The sequence below is a fragment of the Saccostrea cucullata genome, unplaced genomic scaffold (assembly GCF_032062105.1).
Source record: "Saccostrea cucullata isolate Sc308-1 unplaced genomic scaffold, CSIRO_AGI_Scuc_v1 ctg742, whole genome shotgun sequence".
NCBI classification, from domain to species: Eukaryota; Metazoa; Mollusca; class Bivalvia; order Ostreida; family Ostreidae; genus Saccostrea; species Saccostrea cuccullata.
This window is the reverse complement of record NW_026924788.1, coordinates 66995-85684: the sequence shown is the minus strand read 5'-3', so window position 1 is coordinate 85684 and position 18690 is coordinate 66995. Positions and strand designations below refer to the sequence as shown.

Genomic DNA, 18690 nt, shown 5'->3' with positions numbered 1-18690 from the left:
AGGAAATATGTTTTGAATGTACTCAATTCCCAGCACAGGTAAGTATCAAACCAGCACAATACAAATGGTGGGGACTAAACTACCATGAGTACCTTTAAAATTTCTATAAATGCAGGATAGGAGAGATGAGGTGTTTTGAAAATGTATAGTTCCCAGCACAGGTAAGTGCTAGTTCTTAATATCACACCAGCACATTACAAGTGATGGGGACTTTACACTTAATATCATTAGGAAACTTTTAAAAGCAGATAAAGGGAAGAGGCATTTAAGTGTGTAGTTTCCAGCACAGGTAAGTGCTAGTTCTCAATATCACACCAGCACATTACAAGTGATAGGGACTTTACACTTGATATCATTAGGAAACTTTTAAAAGCAGATAATGGGAAGAGGCATTTAAATGTGTAGTTTCCAGCACAGGTAAGTGCTAGTTCTCAATATCACACCAGCACATTAGATGTGATGGGAACTGTACACTTACAATCATAGGAAGCTATAGTATTTATAGACTTGTTTAAGAAAGTTGTGTCAGAATGCAAAATTCCCAGCACAGGTAAGTGCTAGTACTCAAAATCAAACCAGCACATTACAAGTGATGGGAACTATACACTAAATACCTTACAAACTAAATGCTAGGCAGATTTTGAAATGTGTTGTTCTAAGGTTATAATATAAATTTATACAACACCATATCATTACAAGTGATAGGATCTAAACACTAAATATACCTAATGGGAACTGAAATGTAGCCAGGTAGTGAGATACATGTACAATTCCCAGCACAGGTAAGTGCTAGTTCTCAATATCACACCAGCACATTACATGTTATGGGATCTGAACACAAGTATACACTGTAGTTGTAGAAAGTTGAATCTGAGTATGATATTGGGAAGAATTTTTAAGAACCTGTTCAATTCTGACTTCTGAGAACAGCATGCTATTTTAGTTGAAAACAAACAATTGCACAACATTAATTGAAAAGTTACACAAAATACTAACAGATCATAAAATCATTTATAGGCTACAGGTAAGTGCTAGTTCTCAGTATCACACCAGCACATTACAAGTGATGGGGACTTTACACTTGATATCATTAGGAAACTTTTTAAAGCAGATAAAGTGAAGATGCATTTAAGTGTGTAGTTTCCAGCACAGGTAAGTGCTAGTTCTCAATATCACACCAGCACATTACAAGTGATGGGAACTGTACACTTACAATCATAGGAAGCTATAGTATTTATAGAGTATTGTTTAAGAAAGCTGTTTCAAAATGCAAAATTCCCAGCACAGGTAAGTGCTAGTACTCAAAATCAAACCAGCACATTACAAGTGATGGGAACCATACACATAATACCTTACAAACTAAATGCTAGGCAGATGTTGAGACATATTGTTTTGAGTGAATACACTTACCAGCACAAGTAAGTGCTAGTTATCAATACCATACCAGCACATTACAAGTGATGGGAAATGTACACTGTTATGTGTAAAAAAAAAATGAATTCTGAGCAGGTTGTGTTCAATGTACAGAATTTTTCAAGAGACAATCAAATGCTAGACATGTGAAATGAATTTAAATACCTTTTATTTAATTATAATTTATATATTCAAAGGTTAAATACGGCAGTTAAAAAAAGTTGTTTCAAAAGTGCACAATTCCCAGCACAGGTAAGTGCTAGTACTCAAAATCAAACCAGCACATTACAAGTGATGGGAACTGTACACTAAATACCTTACAGCAGCTAAAAATGTACACCATTCAGCGAAGGAAATTTCAAATTTTCAATATCATATCAGCAGCACAATAGACATTGAATACATAAAAAGACTGGGGGAAACAAAGTCTTGGTGGATGTTGAAAAAAGTACAATTCCCAGCACAGGTAAGTGCTAGCTATTAAAATCTACCAGCACATTACAAGTACGGGGAATTGTACACTTCATGCCTTTTGAAAAAGTACTTTAAACAGGTGTTGAAAGGTTCTTTTGATAATGTGCAATTCCAAGCACAGGTAAGTGCTAGTTTGTAATATCATACCAGCACGTTACAAGTGATAGGAATTATACATATCTTACACTGAAATATTTTTGAAATTGAATTCTACATAAATGCTGTACACACATGATGGAAATTTTAAGATGCACATATAAGTAGGTTATATGTTAAAGCCAATATTGAAAAACTTTAAAAAAAATTAAGCAAAAGTAAGTGCTTGATCAGAATATCAAGTCAGCTTATTTTGAAGGATGAGATTTGAAAGCCATTAAAGTTTCAGTTTCTTAATATATTGCGGTGTGACCAAGTGACAAAATTTTAATACAGTAAACTTTTTATGGGGAAAATGGTGACTATCTGTAGACTATGGTTTATTTATGTGTCCAATTCCCACCACAGGTAAGTGCTAGTTACCTTTGGAATCAACACTAGTACATTACAAGTGATGGGGATTGTACCATACATTTCTTAGTATTATATCTATATATTCATAAATCATAAGAAGTGCAGATGTATTAGTTCCTAGCAAAGGTAAGTGCTAGTTTTCTGTGTCACACTAGCACATTACAGCTGATGGGACTTAAAACAACTAACCTATTACTAAAATGTAGACAGAAAATGTTTTCCCCAGCATATAATTGGTGCAAGTTTAAAATAAGTGTGGATAACTAACCAATATAGCATATAAGTACTTTATTCTCCCCCTTGATTTAGATGGGGATATGGGGAATAGTTACACATTCACGTGTGTTTGTGGGGTATGTCATCTTCGAAACGGCGTGACGTTATCATCATGGGACTGGTTCTGCTTTGCGAAAGGTTGCTTAACTGTACAACATCTAAATTAAATTCTCTTCTTGAATATTATGAAGTATGATGAATTACATTGGAAGTGTGGAGCTATATTAAAATCTGTAAACCTTATTTTAATAAATTTTGTTTTTTATTCTTTACAGGATGGTACGGTTCTGTGCCCTAAGATTCCCTGTCGTGAACAGTGTACCCACCCTTCAGCATCAGATGGATGCTGCCCTATCTGTAATGACTGTATGTACGAGAATGCTATACAGAGGCACGGCGAACTGTTTACCTCTCAGTCAGACCCCTGTCTGAGGTGCCAGTGTAGAGTAAGTGGTTGTTGCGGGAGGGGGACATGCAAATGTTTTCTTCATGTTCCTGAATTTATTTTATTTGCCAAAAGAAGGTTTTTTTTTAGTGATATGGAACACTTTATGTCTGCAGTTCTAGATTTTTTTCTGTATAAACAAATGTCAGAGATACTGCAGTCTGTTTTTGCAATTTGATTTTAAATTTAGGTAGACGTCTAGACCAAAATTAATTTTTCTAAGTTATAATTTTCATTTCATATTAATTTGGAAATGTTTTTAATATCTTAATTAAGGTAGAATTCTTCTCATATTTCTTGTATTTAAAAATTAAATTTTCACAGAATCAAGAAGACAATATCACTAAGTGACTGTATCAGTGAAATTAATTTTGACCATTTTATTAATTAATGATTGTGATTGCTGTTATAATTATAGAGAACTCATTTATATGATTAAATCAAATATGCCTAGAATATCAACAAAAAAAAAAAAATTAATGCTAAACAACATTCTGCTTGAATCTGAAATCAATCATTAAATAAAAAAAATTATCGGAAAAAATGAAGTTTAATCTTGATGATGGTATTCAATTTGATACTTTGAATAAAAAAGTAAGGTAATTGCTAGAGTTTAGGATTTCTCTTATTTTTAAACTATATTTATATAAGTATTCCCTTCACAGTTCCTTGCAATAATTAGATTGTTTAGTGAGATAGTCATTTGTTTGTAAACTTTATTTTAAATTTGCCAAAAAATAACTTGGTCAGATTTATTTGTTAATCTTTAACTTTTAGATAAACTTAATTTAGTTTCTTAGCAGTTATATTTTACTAAAAATATTAAGGTAATTAAGTTATTACCTTTTCTGGTCGTCTTCTCTGGCCCAAATGACAAGTTACTCATTCTCAAGGAGGTCATTCTGGACAGCTCAAAATTAACTCCTCAATTCCAAACAAGTCATTCTATTGGCCCCCTGCTGTCACATGACAATTTTACTAATTAATCCTCCAATCAGAATCTTTTGTTTAACGATGAGCAGTTAGATCCCCTTGCTGTTTTAGTGAAGCCTGTGTTCTGGTAGTAATTAATTGTTGTGAAAACAAGTGGGGTTTTGGAGGGTTTGTTTTAGGGGGCTAGGTGTCAATGATTGTGTGTTGACAGTCAACAAGGTATATAGGAGAGCAGTGTTGTATAAACACCTGGTGTACTGGTAATTAGTGGTATACCTTGATTACCTGTGATTCATTGAGATGAAAGGGACAGTGATTTGAATGAAATGAAAAAAAAAATAAAAAGTTGAAATGAAAAATAAATTCTCAATTGAAATATTGTTAATAATTTTTTCTGTGGAATTAACAATTATTTTAGACATGAATATACTCATGAACAACACAAAGTTATATAAATTATATCATTTAATGTGGGACTTCAGATTCATATTTTTTGAGAATTTATGTCATAACTAACACAATACCGAAACAATTAATTTACTTAAAAAATATAATTATGAGAAAGCAAAAGTTCATAAATTCATATTATGTTATCTGATAGTTATTTGCTGAAACTATAAAACTTGCTGAAAACAGTTCAAGCAAATTCAGTATATTTTGTCTCTATATAAGGACAATCACCCCTTTTTCATGGAGCTATTGATTTGGCTTTTAAAATAAAATAAATGAATGTATGAATTGAAACCTTGAATTATTTATAAATTACTTTGACCATGGAACATATTGTTTGTATATTATATTCATATTTTTAAGTTGTTTTGATTTCAATTTTTTATGAAGAACTTTCTGGGATTTTGGAACTTATGAGGACCTGTGTTACATTAGAGTTTATATATGCAGACCTATGATGTTAACAATTTTAGCTGTTTTTTTTTTTTATTTTTCCTTCTTTTAATAGTTTAAAATTAAATTGCTAAAAATTGCTATCAAAAATATCAATCCTTCAAATTCTTTTAAAATTAGAATATATAAACTTTTGATATTAATGAATGAATATTATTAAAAGAAAGAAATAATCTTCAAAAGCAATTTGTGATTAAATCCGTAAGTCTTGAATAGATTGAATTAGAAACAACACAAGTAGAAAATGCACTTTAAAACCACAATTGCAAGATATTTAGATTTGAAATATGGAAAAAACAATTTATGCACCAAATGATATTTATTGTTGATCAAAAAAGTCTCTTTGTGCATGGTAGTTATATGATCAATTTGAAAATTCTTAACCTTTCTAAATGTATAGGTTTTGAACAAATTATAAGAGTCCCTATTAGGCAAGCGGTATAAATTCAGTGGCGGTGAGGAAAATATAAAGAAATACTTTGATAAAATGCTCATAATCTGCACAGAAAAGCAGAATGTAAGAATTCATGATTTCTCACTTAACCTTAAATTGCCCAAAATTTTACAATGAATATATGGGCTTTTAGAAAACTTACAGGAATCCGCAGTGTTTAAAGAATATGTGAACTGCATGCAGCAGTATTATTTTCTATAATTTTCTTTTATAAGTACTAGGAAACATATTTTTATTTCTTCTGAATAATTGATCACGTTTCTCTTTTTTCAATCTCAAAAATAAAACCTGACTACTTGTTGCAATTGTTTTTGGAGGAAATTTTTTTTCTATTTTAACATATGTCATGGCATCACATTGTTGATATAAGCTTTCATACTTTTAAATGAAATATAAAGTAGACTTAATGTCTAAGGGGTAATTCATTCCATCGTAGAAGAATGTTGAACCATTATTGTGTTTGTAGGAGGGAAGCGTCCAGTGTCTAAAGAGAACTTGTCGTGTGGATTGTTCACACCCCGCTACCACTGATGGCTGCTGCCCTATCTGTCGAGACTGTCGTTACGAGGGCGTCGTACAGAAATACGGCAGCGTGTTTACGTCAAAGAGTGACCCATGTCAGCAGTGTCAGTGTAGGGTAAGGCCATCAAGAAATGTCTTTAAAATCTGTATGAATTATAAAAGGAGCTGATATAGTATGCAGAGAATAAGTCAAATTTTTGGATGAGCATTTGCAGTAAATACTTGATGAAAGTATAATTAAGTAGTCAATGACAGGAGCTTGTCCTTTTATGGAAATAGTCACTGTAGAGAATTGTTCCTTGTGAATTTAAATAATATAAACTGCTTCAAAACTGTCTTGATTATAAAAAAAAAAATAAACATGCAGTCAGTTTCTGAAGGATGAAATATGCAACTATATTGTACAATGTATATATGATCTAGTGCTCAAAGTCACATTTACTACTGTATACAGGAATATTTTCATCCCACGTTATTTTCGCCCTTTCACACTTGAAAATAATTTTGTCCCATTATAAATTTGCTCAATCATAGTTTTGTTTAAGAAATGATACTGTATTTTTTGAATTTACCCTGTTTTAAATTCGCCCAAAAGAGGATAGGGCTAAAGGGGCGAAAATAAAATGGGGGTGAAAATTTCCCTGTATACAGTATATCTAATTCTGCCTTTGTCTTTTCCCAATTATTAACATACTCTGGAATGAAAATTCTTTGATTGATATTGTATACATACATTTGCATTAGCTATATATACAGTGTAACAATGCTTTCAATGTATGTTTCCAGGATGGCAATGTGAACTGCCTGACGATAGCTTGTGACCCTGTGAACTGTCCTCGGCCTGTGACCCGACCTGGACAGTGCTGTCCCGAGTGTCCAGGTAAGTAAGGTCAAGGCATTGTTTTCCCTAGGAACCGGCCAAATTGACCGCTTCAATTGACAAAAATGCAGCTTTGAAATAAAAATATATTGAAAGGTCCACAAAGATTTTGTTCATAAACCTCATGCTCTAGCCTGCTACAAATGATCTCTTACCCTTTACTTTGAAATAAAGGGAAAAACACTGCAAGGACAGTCAAAACTTAAAAAAAAAAAAAAAAAAAAAAAATGGTTCGATCATTCTAGAATAGTTTGAAATATTTTGGAAACGGGTATGCAAGTTTTTTCCGAATTATTTGATATATATTTTCTGTGTAGTGCTGGTTTAAGTGTTTGCAAGTCCATTACCCAGTGAGCCTATAAGGATAAAGAGAGTAGTAATACTCCTAGGTATTTAGAAACTGCAGGACTATAATTTTGTTTAAAAAAAAAAAAAAAAAAAATGTCCTTTGACTTAATAGTCTGTGCATGCCATGGCCATGGTAAAAGGGTTCATGCATGTTGTTTGTACGAGAGAGAGAGATCGAGATCGAGACACGATAAACAATACTTGTTTGAGATTTTATGACCCTTGCAATTTTAATTTTTTTTCTACAGTGTGTAATTTCCTGGGCGGTGTGTACAATGACGGACAGAGGTTTACCCACCCCCAGGACCAGTGTAAAACCTGCACCTGTTTTGTAAGTCCCCAAACATTTTATCTCTATGTCCTGCATGAGTAACATTACATTGTAATGACACTTATTATTGGTAATTGTTTAATGCATTGTTTATTGTGTTTCGAAATTTTCAGTTGTTTAAGATTTCTGAATTATTTCACAGCTGATATCCGATTGATATAGATATTGAACAATCATAGATACCAGCTTGTTGATTCAGCTGAAAGAAAAACAAATTTTATTTTGTCACAATTAATATCTTCTTTCTCATTTCAATTATTTTGCTCGAAATAATTTATTTTCTAACGTTTCAAATAAAAATAATTTCTAACATTCTCACTCTGAACCCGTCATGCACATGATTTACCTCAGGGAGACCAGGTAGAGTGTGTGAGACCCCCCTGTGACACGCCCTGTACTTACCCCACCCAGGGATTATGCTGCCCCTTGTGTGACAATTGTGAATTTGAAGGAAAAATTCGACCAAATGGTGCAACTTTCAAACCCGATGCCTGTCGCACATGTACTTGCACTGTAAGTTTGACATATGACTTAATGGCACGAAATCCTAGAGTACAGTAATGATGCCACATTCATATTTTAAGAGTCTTTTGTTAATAATAGATCATGAATTGAAACTTAAACTCATTTCTTATCAATCTTATGCATCTTTTAGAACAATTGCTGAAATTGTAAAGATAATTTCTGTTTGGACTAAATACAATTGAACTATTTAGTTTAGTATATGATAGTACATTTTTAGAGTTGAGGTTTTATAAATATCTTGGTAACAATTTTTAAAACTCTTTTTAGAACGGAAATGTGAAGTGCATCACCCAGAGTTGTCCCCCTTTAGCCTGCATTCAACAGGAAGTTCCAGAGGGAGAATGCTGCCCCAGATGTAAAAGTAAGGATGGTTACCAATAAAATGTGGTCCATGTAGTTGTTAATGATCAACACATAGAATATTTATCAAATAACTCACATTTTACGTGTAAATTAACCACTGTGCCAAAATATACACTGTCACACTAGAATGGACATAAAAAATTGTGTAAAATCTAGAATAATAGTAATTATAGAAATTATTATTTCAGAATTCATTGAAATCTTGATCAGAAATCATCATTTCAAAGAAGTATAAACCAATAGGTTAAACTGTGGCTACTTTCTGCAAGCTAAATTTTGTGTGGCTTGATGTTTTTAGGCTGTTCTTTCTCTGGTCGGCAGTACGTGGATGGATCCACCTTTGTTCTGGAGAGAGAACCGTGTATGAACTGCCTTTGTCATAACACTGTGATGACCTGTGAAGAGAGGAAGTGCTTCTCTGTCTGTGATAATCCCATCAATGATCCCAACGAATGCTGTCCTGTCTGTCCTAGTAAGTCCTAAATCCAAAATTTCCAGATTTGTTATATGTCCCATTAGAATATTCTTCTGAGGCAGGTTTACAGAAAAAGAAATTCCAAGCAATTTTGTAAAAACATCCTTCAGACAGTTATTTCAAATATCAATGATAATCTAGGATAGATAAATAAAATGGTAGTAAAAAAATTTTCATGCTTGATTTATTGTGAATACATGTAAACACTATGTAAATATTTATACCCCCGCTCCGAAGGAGAGGGGAGTTTACTGTTTTACCCTTGTGTGTCTGTCTGTCTGTCTGTGCGTCTGTGTGTCCGTCCGTAACAAATTTTCGTCGCAGTTTTCTCAGCAACTACTCATCGTAGATGCTTGAAATTTTAATACAATCTTCTCTGAGGCATGCCATATGGTGGGATACATTTTCGCTCAAATCCAATATCAACTTCCTGTTTGTCTGTGCGTCTGTCCGTTTCATACATAACAAATTTTCGTCGTAGTTTTCTCAGCACTACTCATTGTAGATTCTTGAAATTTTAACACAATCTTCTCTAAAGCATGCCATATGGTGGGATACATTTTCGCTCAAATCCGATGTCAACTTCCTGTTTGTCTGTGCATCTGTCCGTTTCATACATAACAAATTTTTGTCGCAGTTTTCTCAGCAACTAATCGTAGATGCTTGAAATTTTAACACAATCTTCTCTGAGGCATGCCATATGGTGGGATACATTTTCACTCAAATCCGATTTCAACTTCCTATTTGTCTGTGCGTCTTTCCGTTTCATACATAACAAATCTTCATAGCAGTTTTCTCATTTGATATTCATAGCGGATGCTTGAAATTTTATTACACTCTTTGTTTAGGCATGCCATATGGTGGGAGTAATTTTGATATGAATCTGATGTCAACTTCATATTTTTCTGTGCATCTGTCTGTAATTGAACTTGTGTATATTAACATGATAGTGCTTATTTACATCAGAGCTGGGGTATTACTAGTGAGCATTGGCTCACAGATTTCTTGTTTTTTTATTCTTTGCAAATGACAGAAAGGTGTACATCATTAACATTTTATTTAGGTTAACAATGTACATAACTTCATTAACAATTAACATGTTTATAGAATTGAAGCTACAAAGCTAGATTTAATGAAAAAAAGAATGTTTTCTCCTCCATGATTTACCTATTAACAACTATATGTGTCCATAGCTATAACACGATATGATTGTACTTGTAGCTTGTACATACCAAGGGAGAGAATACAGGGATGGGGAAACCTTCAGTCCCCGTGGAGACCCATGTGATATCTGTACCTGCTCAGTAAGTCATCAGAAATTAAAAAAAAAAATTGCATCTTATTGGTGACGTATTAAATCAAATATAAAGTAGTTACAGAAATATAAACAACAAAATATGTAAGATAAATGTGAAAGAATGGTTCCTGATTACTTAGGAAGATATTACAATAAGATCATTATCAAGCTGCCATCAATTTCGAGAGTTGATATAACGGTACTTCTTAAATGCTCAGAAAATTAATTTGAGTTGAATTCTTTCTTTAGGAGGGGAGGTTGAAATGCCACCACACAGTGTGTCCACGAACAGCCAACTGTCCGGCTAACCAAATTATCCCCCCATTGCCAGGGGAGTGCTGTCCAACATGTTCTGGATGTGAGTTTTGGGTGTCCATTAAGTTTATTTTAGCTGAATTTCTGGAACTAGGCAAAGTTTGTATATGTTAGGATCACTGTAGTATCCTATGAAAAATGGAATGTACAATACAAAGTAAATTTAATACTCAATTTGCTTATTTTATATTGTAATGTTCAGATGAAATATTGGGATTCTATCATTAAAACTGATTTGATACTGTTACATTAATTTTGTATTTAATTAAAAGTATATATTGCCTTGTTTTATAGTGGGATATAACTGTACAAGAGCAGACATAGGAAATGTTATCAAACCCAGGCCTGATGATTCTTGCTTTAGGTGTGAATGCAGGGTAAGTTCAATGAATTTTGTTTATAACCAATATTTGTTCAGATGTTCATTTTTTGCAGATCAAAGGTTTTTAAGCTGAAAATGTTTAATCAGTATTTGTATGACTGATATTTCAGTCATGATATTTCATAGGGCTTAATATAATAATCAGTCATAAAACATCCATGTAGGTTTTTCTGTAAATATTTTTTTTTCTATATATTTATAGGCAGAGAAGAACTGGATGTGTACCTATGAACCCTGTGCGCCAGTCAATTGTCCAGCATCGGTCTGGATCAAACCTCAAGGTCAATGCTGTCCAACCTGTCCTGGTAAGCTATATAACCTATAGATAGTCAAGGTAAAGGTATTCAGGTGAACTTTGACTTGTTGAACTATTAGGTCACCTGAGTATTTCTTTCTGATGACGCATTATCCATCTGTATATTATAAATTCTGTACATGCCACAACATTCACATGTTGAACATGTTAGCAATAGAAGTACATCAGAATAAGAAGAATGTTTTTAGAATGATCCACAGGCTTATATATTCATTAAAGGATCAATGCATGCAAAGAACAAGGTTCACTTTTGCCTTATTTAGCCCTGTGAATTTCTGTAAAACTGAAACTGCATAGTTTTAGTCAACAATGCATTAAATATCACTTAGACCTTTGGTGACTGGGTACCTATAAAAAATGACGTCATTTTCTGGCTAGTCAATGCATTATGACGTCACGAAATGCGTCAATTTCCTCATATTCTGAAAAATTCTACAAAACGGCCACTTTTTAAAGCTATTTTTAAATATTTAATATAGAGCACAACCTCTGATCTAAAATATGCAACTAGTAAATGATAGAACTGATTCTGAGGATTAATGGACATGTGGACATGTTTTATTTTTTAGATCAGAGAGTGCGCTTATATTATTTTTCTTCTCTGAAAGTACTCAATTATACCTATTTACCAAAAAATTCAAGAACATTGTAATTTCACAAAGCCAGTTCTCCAAGACCTGAACTTTTAGGAGAAATTTTTAATAGGATATGAAAGCACTAAGTCTCTATTTTATTTTAATGCTTCAAATAGAAAATCAAGTGTTCATCAATTAATTGCTATATCTACAGGGCCATTTTATGGATAAAGTGAACCGACTTCTTTACAAGGAAAACAAAAATAAAGTTGAAAATAATGGACATTTTATTCTTTGATTAGGATAAACAAAGTATCTATTTTTAGCTTGCCATGACCTTGAGGTGGACAGATGGTATGAGGAGGGGACTTCCTGGAGCGGGGACAATGACCCTTGTGTACATTGTGAATGTCGGGTAGGTTTACACTGGGCATGTGGGGTAGGTTTACACGGGGCATGTCAGGTAGGTTTACATTGTAAATGTCGGGTAGGTTTACACTGGACATGTCGGGTAGGTTTACACTGGGCATGTGGGGTAGGTTTACACTGGGCATGTCAGGTAGGTTGTCATTGTAAATGTCAAGTAGGTTTACACTGGGTATGTGGGGTAGGTGAATACCGAGTATGTCTGGTTTTATATTGTATAGTTGAATACGGAGCATAACGGGTAGTAAGATACAGAACATGTTCTTTGTACTTTGATGATTAGAATGTGTAGCAAACATTTATTTTACATGTTAAGCTGAACAGCTGCTGAAGTGATGGTGAACTTTTAATAAACATACATCTACCTCAATTTTGTCAGACATAATCGCTGATGAGTTCAATCCTGATTGCTGGTTTTTCATATCAAGAGGATGATATGTTTTGTTATTTGATTGGTTGTGTTTATGTATTTCAGGGAGGTGATGTGTTCTGTCAGGTAATTGGCTGTCCCGCAGTTGTGTGCAATAGAGAACAGAGATTTGTCAAACCAAAGGGGAAGTGTTGTGCCATGTGTGAGGACATTCCTGCCATTCCTTGTCAGTACAATAGTGCTGTATACCAGGTATGGATGCATTTTTATAGGGTTCAGAAAAGATAATTTTCAAGTAAATTTTTTTTAAGTGTCAGACATTTAAAGAAAATTTTCTTGTTAATTTAATTCATATATGACATTTTACATACAAGTATGCTGTTGTATCTATACCAATCTTTTTTTGACCTCTCAAAAATACTCTATACATACAGGGTACTTTTGGCCACATGTTAGTTTGGTGCTTTCACACCTACAATTTTCGCTCAATCACAGATCTATTTAATAAATTACGATGTCTTCTCTGAATTCACCCCATCTTAAATTTTCCCGCTGAAAATTTCTCTTCATGTATACAGTAAATCCCTTTCCTCCCATGCCTACATTGATTTTACGTGAGGCGTGATATCTTCCAGGCTGGTGAGAGTTGGAGGGTGGATGACTGTACGGACTGCCGCTGTCTGGGTGGGGTTGTCGAGTGTCTGACCCAGACGTGCCCTCCCCTGGACTGTGACCCCAGCGATGTCGCCACGGCAACACCAGGATCATGTTGCCCTGTCTGTATTACAAGTAAGAAATCACAGAAAAACTCGGGTTTAGATTTTATCTTGATCAGAACAAAAGATGCTTCCTGAAAGTCATGCTGACAACTAACATATCAAGATCATTAATGTTATTTGATATAAATGAGTATGAAAATCCCACCTATTTTGATGCTATGCAATTGAAGTAATTTACTTTCAACAGACAGCTTACTTGTGTTATCTTAATGATTACCACCGTGTAAGGCCTTGAATGACGTTGATTTCTATCAAAATTATTTTACCTATTACATAATTTAAACTAAATCAATTAAACGGAAGAATAAAGTATATGACATTTTAATGAAAACTTCTATACTTTTCCAGAGCCTGGTACATGCCTTGTATTCGGAGACCCCCACTATTACACATTTGATGGCACAACCATTCACTTCCAGGGTTTTTGTAAATATACCATGGCAACAGACTGTGTTAACAATGACTTTGTGTGAGTATACATATATAAGTCTACCCTTCATTTGTTTTGGGTGAATTTTTATGCCTTATTGAGGTGAAATTGATTATGTTGGCTGTTTCATCTAAAGCAAAGTATAGCATTTTAAAATTATACCCCGTCTAAAGGAGAGGGGGGTATACTGTTTTACCCTTGTCTGTCTGTCTGTCTGTGAAGCTGTCTTTAACAAATTTTCGTCTCGGTTTCTCTGCAAATACTTATTGCAGATGCTTGACATTTTAGCACAAACTTTTGTAAGGCATGCCGTAAGGTGGAATTGAGGAATTTAGATCTAATATATCAGAGTGGGATATTACTTGTAAGTTCTGGATCACAGAATTTTAAGTGTAGAATGTTGTGATATTGATATTTATTTACTATTTTTGCAGAGTGGATGTTCACCATGACAACAGAGGGGCAGCTGGTCATGTTTCCTGGGCCCAGAACTTTACCATAACACTGGGGTCAAACATCATAGAGCTCCTACAAAATCATATTGTAGAGGTAATAAATTCTAATATGAATCATACTGAAGAAGTACAAGGTCCTTAGAGGAATGAATTCTTAAGTTTCCTTGTGTAGCCTTTTTATCAGATAAGCAAATTATGTAAACTTTCAATAGAAACATATATGTATTGAACTATCTTTTCTTCTGGGAGAATTAGAATTTATATTTTTTTGTAATTCAGAAAAAAAAAATAGTGAATGATTTCAGAATTTATTAATAGTAACAAGGATGGCTGCAAGTAGGATATCTTTGTTTGTGAGGATGATACTGCATCCTACCAGCTCTGTATTTGTAGCTGTAGGGGTGATCTTTTTTTCATGTAAAACTGAAATTTTTCAGGTGGATGGACGACGAGTGGAGCTGCCATTTTTTAACAAGAACTTTTCTGTGGAGCACACTCAGGATACGGTCCTGTTTAACACAAAAATTGGAGTCAAGGTCAGGGATTGTTTAATGCTTAAGTTTATAATGATTTATTGTCAATGGTTTATTAAACAGGAATCTATAAGAGACTTGGGAGTCTCACAATGTGACCTCCATGTATATTAACAGACACAACTGTGAAATTTTTTGAAATTTTTTAACTTTAACTCTATACTTAAAATAAACTGTTGAACTTGTGTAATACTAAGCAAGTAAAACTTGTATTGCATAAATGCACATCATTTAATGAAGTTTTTAATGCTGTTATCTACTATTAGTTGGTATGGAATGGAAACAGCTATGCCGAGTTGAGTGTCCCGGGGACATATCGTAACAAGCTGTGTGGGCTGTGTGGTAACTTCAATGGGTTCCCAATGGACGACATGAAAACCAAGGGCAGAAGGATCACCAACTCTCCCAGTATCTTTGGCAACAGCTGGAAGGTAGAGTACCTATGAAAGTGAATCATATCATGTTGAAATCATTGTATCTAAGTTGTTCTCTTCATCGTGGGTATTGTTTTACAGACTTTACAGCAAGAGAATGAATTTTGTGAGGATGGCACGGATCTGGACCCATGTGTGGAGGCAGGGTACCGCGCCAGGAAGTTTGCCACCACCCAGTGTTCTATCCTCAGGGTAAGGCGTCATTTACAGAAAACATCACATTTCTCTAGACTTGGGATATACGCTGATATAGGAATTCCAGTATCATATTGATATTTCTATAATTTATAGAAAATATTTACCCTTTTATTGGTGTCTCAAAGTTAATTTACTTTAACATGTTTAGTGTCTTTCACAAGGTTAATAATTACATGTAGCAAAATGAGGATATTAGGAAATAATTTGAAGATCTAAAATGTTTTTCTAGTTAATGGCAAACAGACAGTTATTTTGTATTTTCTGATTGCAGGGTCCAAAGTTCAGTCGTTGTCATCGTGCAGTAGCCCCTGACCCCTTCTATGCAGCATGTGTATATGATTTGTGTGTATGTGGAGATAATTCTACCTGTCTGTGTGACATTCTTTCCTCCTATGCAAAAGAGTGTGCTAAAGTGGGAGTGAGGCTGGAGTGGAGGGAAGCAGGACTTTGTGGTAAGTTATCCATACTTGGGGAGGGGATGGGGTATTTTTTTGAAGATTTTATCAAATGCAGCTTGTATTATAGCTGTATAGTTCAACTATTGTAAATAAAACTTGCACTTTGTTTCCAAAATTCTTAGAATTTTTTTTTTCTATGTTATGGAATAATTTTTTTCATAATGCAAATTGAATGGAATGTGCAGTACATGCATTGTTACCATTACTATGTTTCAGATTTTGGATGTGATGAGAGTTTGGGATTTGTGTTTGATGAGTGTGGCCCCGTTTGTCCTAGGACATGTGAGAACTATGACACACCCCTCGGTGACTTGAAAACAAACTGCTTTAAGCCCTGCATCGCCAGCTGCCAGTGCCCAGCAGATAAAGTGTTACTTAATGGAAGATGTGTGCCTTTTGATCAATGTCCAAGAATAGACCGAGGGGATATCCCAGTGGGGCCAGCACAGGGATAAAGTGAAAATATTTTCTGAAGGGAAATTCAAAAGGAGCTACGTCTTTGTACCAGAATAAACAGAGACTTGTAATTTTGAGTACATTTTACAGTGCAATATCAGTGTTTTGAGTGTTCTGAGTATATAATTTTCATCGAGAGAGCTGAATGGAAGTACATGTAATGTCTTTTGTTATAGCTGCGGAACACTAGTGCAAGAAAACGAGAGCAGGAATATTTTATAAACCTAACAACAATACTCATGTGGTTTGAATAGAATTATGAAGATGAACGAGTCAGGGAAGAATGGGATCTAGCCAAACAACCAGTGACCTCAAATTGAAATCCCGCATAAGTTTAAATTATTTAACCTGAAACATACTCATTTAATTAGAACTAAACTGTATTGTGACAATGACTCAATGGTGCAATCAACATGACTTTCCCCCTTTAACACTCAACCCACAGAGCTTGTGGGTTATTTTTTATGAGGAGAGGCATTGGCCAGTTTTCCTTTCAGTCATTGTTTTGTGGTACATATATTCATATGTACTAATGAAAAATTTTTAAAAAAATTGAGAATATTTTCAAAGAAAAATTGATTCGAAATATTTAAAAGGAAAAATATTCTTGTATTTTAAGTACATGTATGTATTACCCATATGTAATGGATGAAAGTTAACTTTGCTATTATCAACTTTCATTTTGTATGCTGATATTACAATACAAAGTCTGGATATCGTATTTTTATATGATTATTTACTCTTTGATATATGATATTGGTGAACAATTTTTTACAGAAGTTTTGTGGCATTTCTTACTTTTTAGAAAAAATGATTTACATTTGTTGATTGTATGAACCCTTCACAACATAAATGATTGTAAGATTGCATAAAATCATGAGTTTTAATTCATGAAAACTTGTACACCCTATATTTTCAGATGAAAATTCAAATTATATACATTGTAAGAACATCATTTTTTCATGAATTAGGAGACATATTTAGGGAATACCTGTTCATGTGTACGCCTCTATATGGGGTGGCTGACAAGGATATTACTTGTACAAAATATACTTGCATATAAGTAAGATTCCACAAAAGAAATACTTATTCTGTATAAAGAGAATGGAAATGCATTCAGTATGTGTCTTGAACACTATTTAAATTAATTATTCCCCTAAAGTCCTTAAATTTGATAATTTTTTTCAGTGAAAGCATTAAATAAAATTTTAGTATATGTTTGTCAAATTTTTCTTTGAAATGAACATTTTCTCATTGGAGATTAGGGTGTCTGCTTTACAAGAATAACTTTTTTGTGTGTGATATTAATTTACACTGTGAACATGATCACAAATTTTCCATTGAAATTTGTCCCATTTATTTAATTTGATATACCGGTACATGTAAGGAATATAGCAAGAGTTTAAGAAATCTGCAGATTTACTAGTAACTGAAATAGTTATTCTGCAGACTTGTGACCCAATGGGAAAAAAGTATGTCAATTTACAGTATTTTAACTAGCTTGAAAATAAAATAAAAAGCCGCAGTTGTGTATACATACACATTTTATTGTTATGATATGCAGCATTTTTTGTATTGATGTATTAGCCCTCTCTCGGGGTGTATTTTGTACTCTCTCTATACGTGTATCAGTTTGCTGACTTGTAAACATAAACCATGCATAATGCTGTACATATTTACCATTGGTTAATATCCTGTGCTATATTGTATAGTTTTTTTGATATTTATTTGTGTTATGTACCTTTGAATATAGATATTATTTGTATGAATGTACATTTTTATATAGGGATGTGAACAGATTTTGTATGACAAATAGAAAAAATTAAATTATTAACAAATTTAAAAGGGTGTTTTTTTTTTCACTTAAATGATAGATTTTTAGATGAATTTAAGAAATTATGCAAAATTTTGTCTTGAAACCACTTGTCTAATATCCTAGGAAAATGAAGTTTACCAAATGTAAAAAGGACAAGGCCAATCTGGCCCCTTATTTGATATCAAAATCAAAGCACAGTCAGTTAACACTGTGATAGTTTGTACTTCAGAACTTACAATTGCTGAAAATTTGCATAAAAATGATAAAATTTGGAAATTAACATTTTCTAACCTTCCTGTGTATCCCATAACCTAGTTAGACTCAGTACTCACTTTGTGGAAGGGGTGGTATTAGGTTTTTGTTAATAAAATTTTGCATCATTCTAAAAGACCCCCAAAATCTGGGACTTCAAAGGGGGCCTACAATATCTTGTCCTCTATAGCTCCTCATTGCAATGACAGAAAAAAGAATATTATAAATTTCTGATGTTCATATTTCCCATAGGAAAACGAAGTATTAGCTTTGATTGAAGTAAAATTATTTTATTGACTTTTGTCATTTTATAAAATATTGATTTCTTATACAATACTATTGTAAA

At 33.5% G+C, this 18690-nt stretch overlaps 1 protein-coding gene across 2 annotated transcripts in view; it reads left to right on the top strand.

Moving 5' to 3' along the window:
* Nucleotides 1–18372, top strand: part of LOC134267290 (uncharacterized) — a 78037-nt gene extending 59665 nt beyond the window's left edge. For both annotated transcript variants that reach the window (XM_062749512.1, XM_062749513.1), the window contains exons 39-59: nt 2949–3119; nt 5875–6045; nt 6717–6810; nt 7407–7489; nt 7841–8002; nt 8282–8375; nt 8676–8849; nt 10074–10156; nt 10399–10507; nt 10759–10841; nt 11049–11151; nt 12064–12152; nt 12639–12785; nt 13169–13322; nt 13661–13781; nt 14177–14291; nt 14635–14733; nt 14997–15161; nt 15246–15356; nt 15634–15814; nt 16037–18372. In XM_062749512.1, the coding sequence (XP_062605496.1) occupies nt 2949–3119; nt 5875–6045; nt 6717–6810; nt 7407–7489; nt 7841–8002; nt 8282–8375; nt 8676–8849; nt 10074–10156; nt 10399–10507; nt 10759–10841; nt 11049–11151; nt 12064–12152; nt 12639–12785; nt 13169–13322; nt 13661–13781; nt 14177–14291; nt 14635–14733; nt 14997–15161; nt 15246–15356; nt 15634–15814; nt 16037–16275 (2748 nt within the window). In that variant the 3' untranslated portion in view covers nt 16276–18372. The remainder of the gene's footprint in view (nt 1–2948; nt 3120–5874; nt 6046–6716; nt 6811–7406; nt 7490–7840; nt 8003–8281; nt 8376–8675; nt 8850–10073; nt 10157–10398; nt 10508–10758; nt 10842–11048; nt 11152–12063; nt 12153–12638; nt 12786–13168; nt 13323–13660; nt 13782–14176; nt 14292–14634; nt 14734–14996; nt 15162–15245; nt 15357–15633; nt 15815–16036) is intronic.
* The last annotated feature ends 318 nt before the right edge of the window (nt 18373–18690 follow it).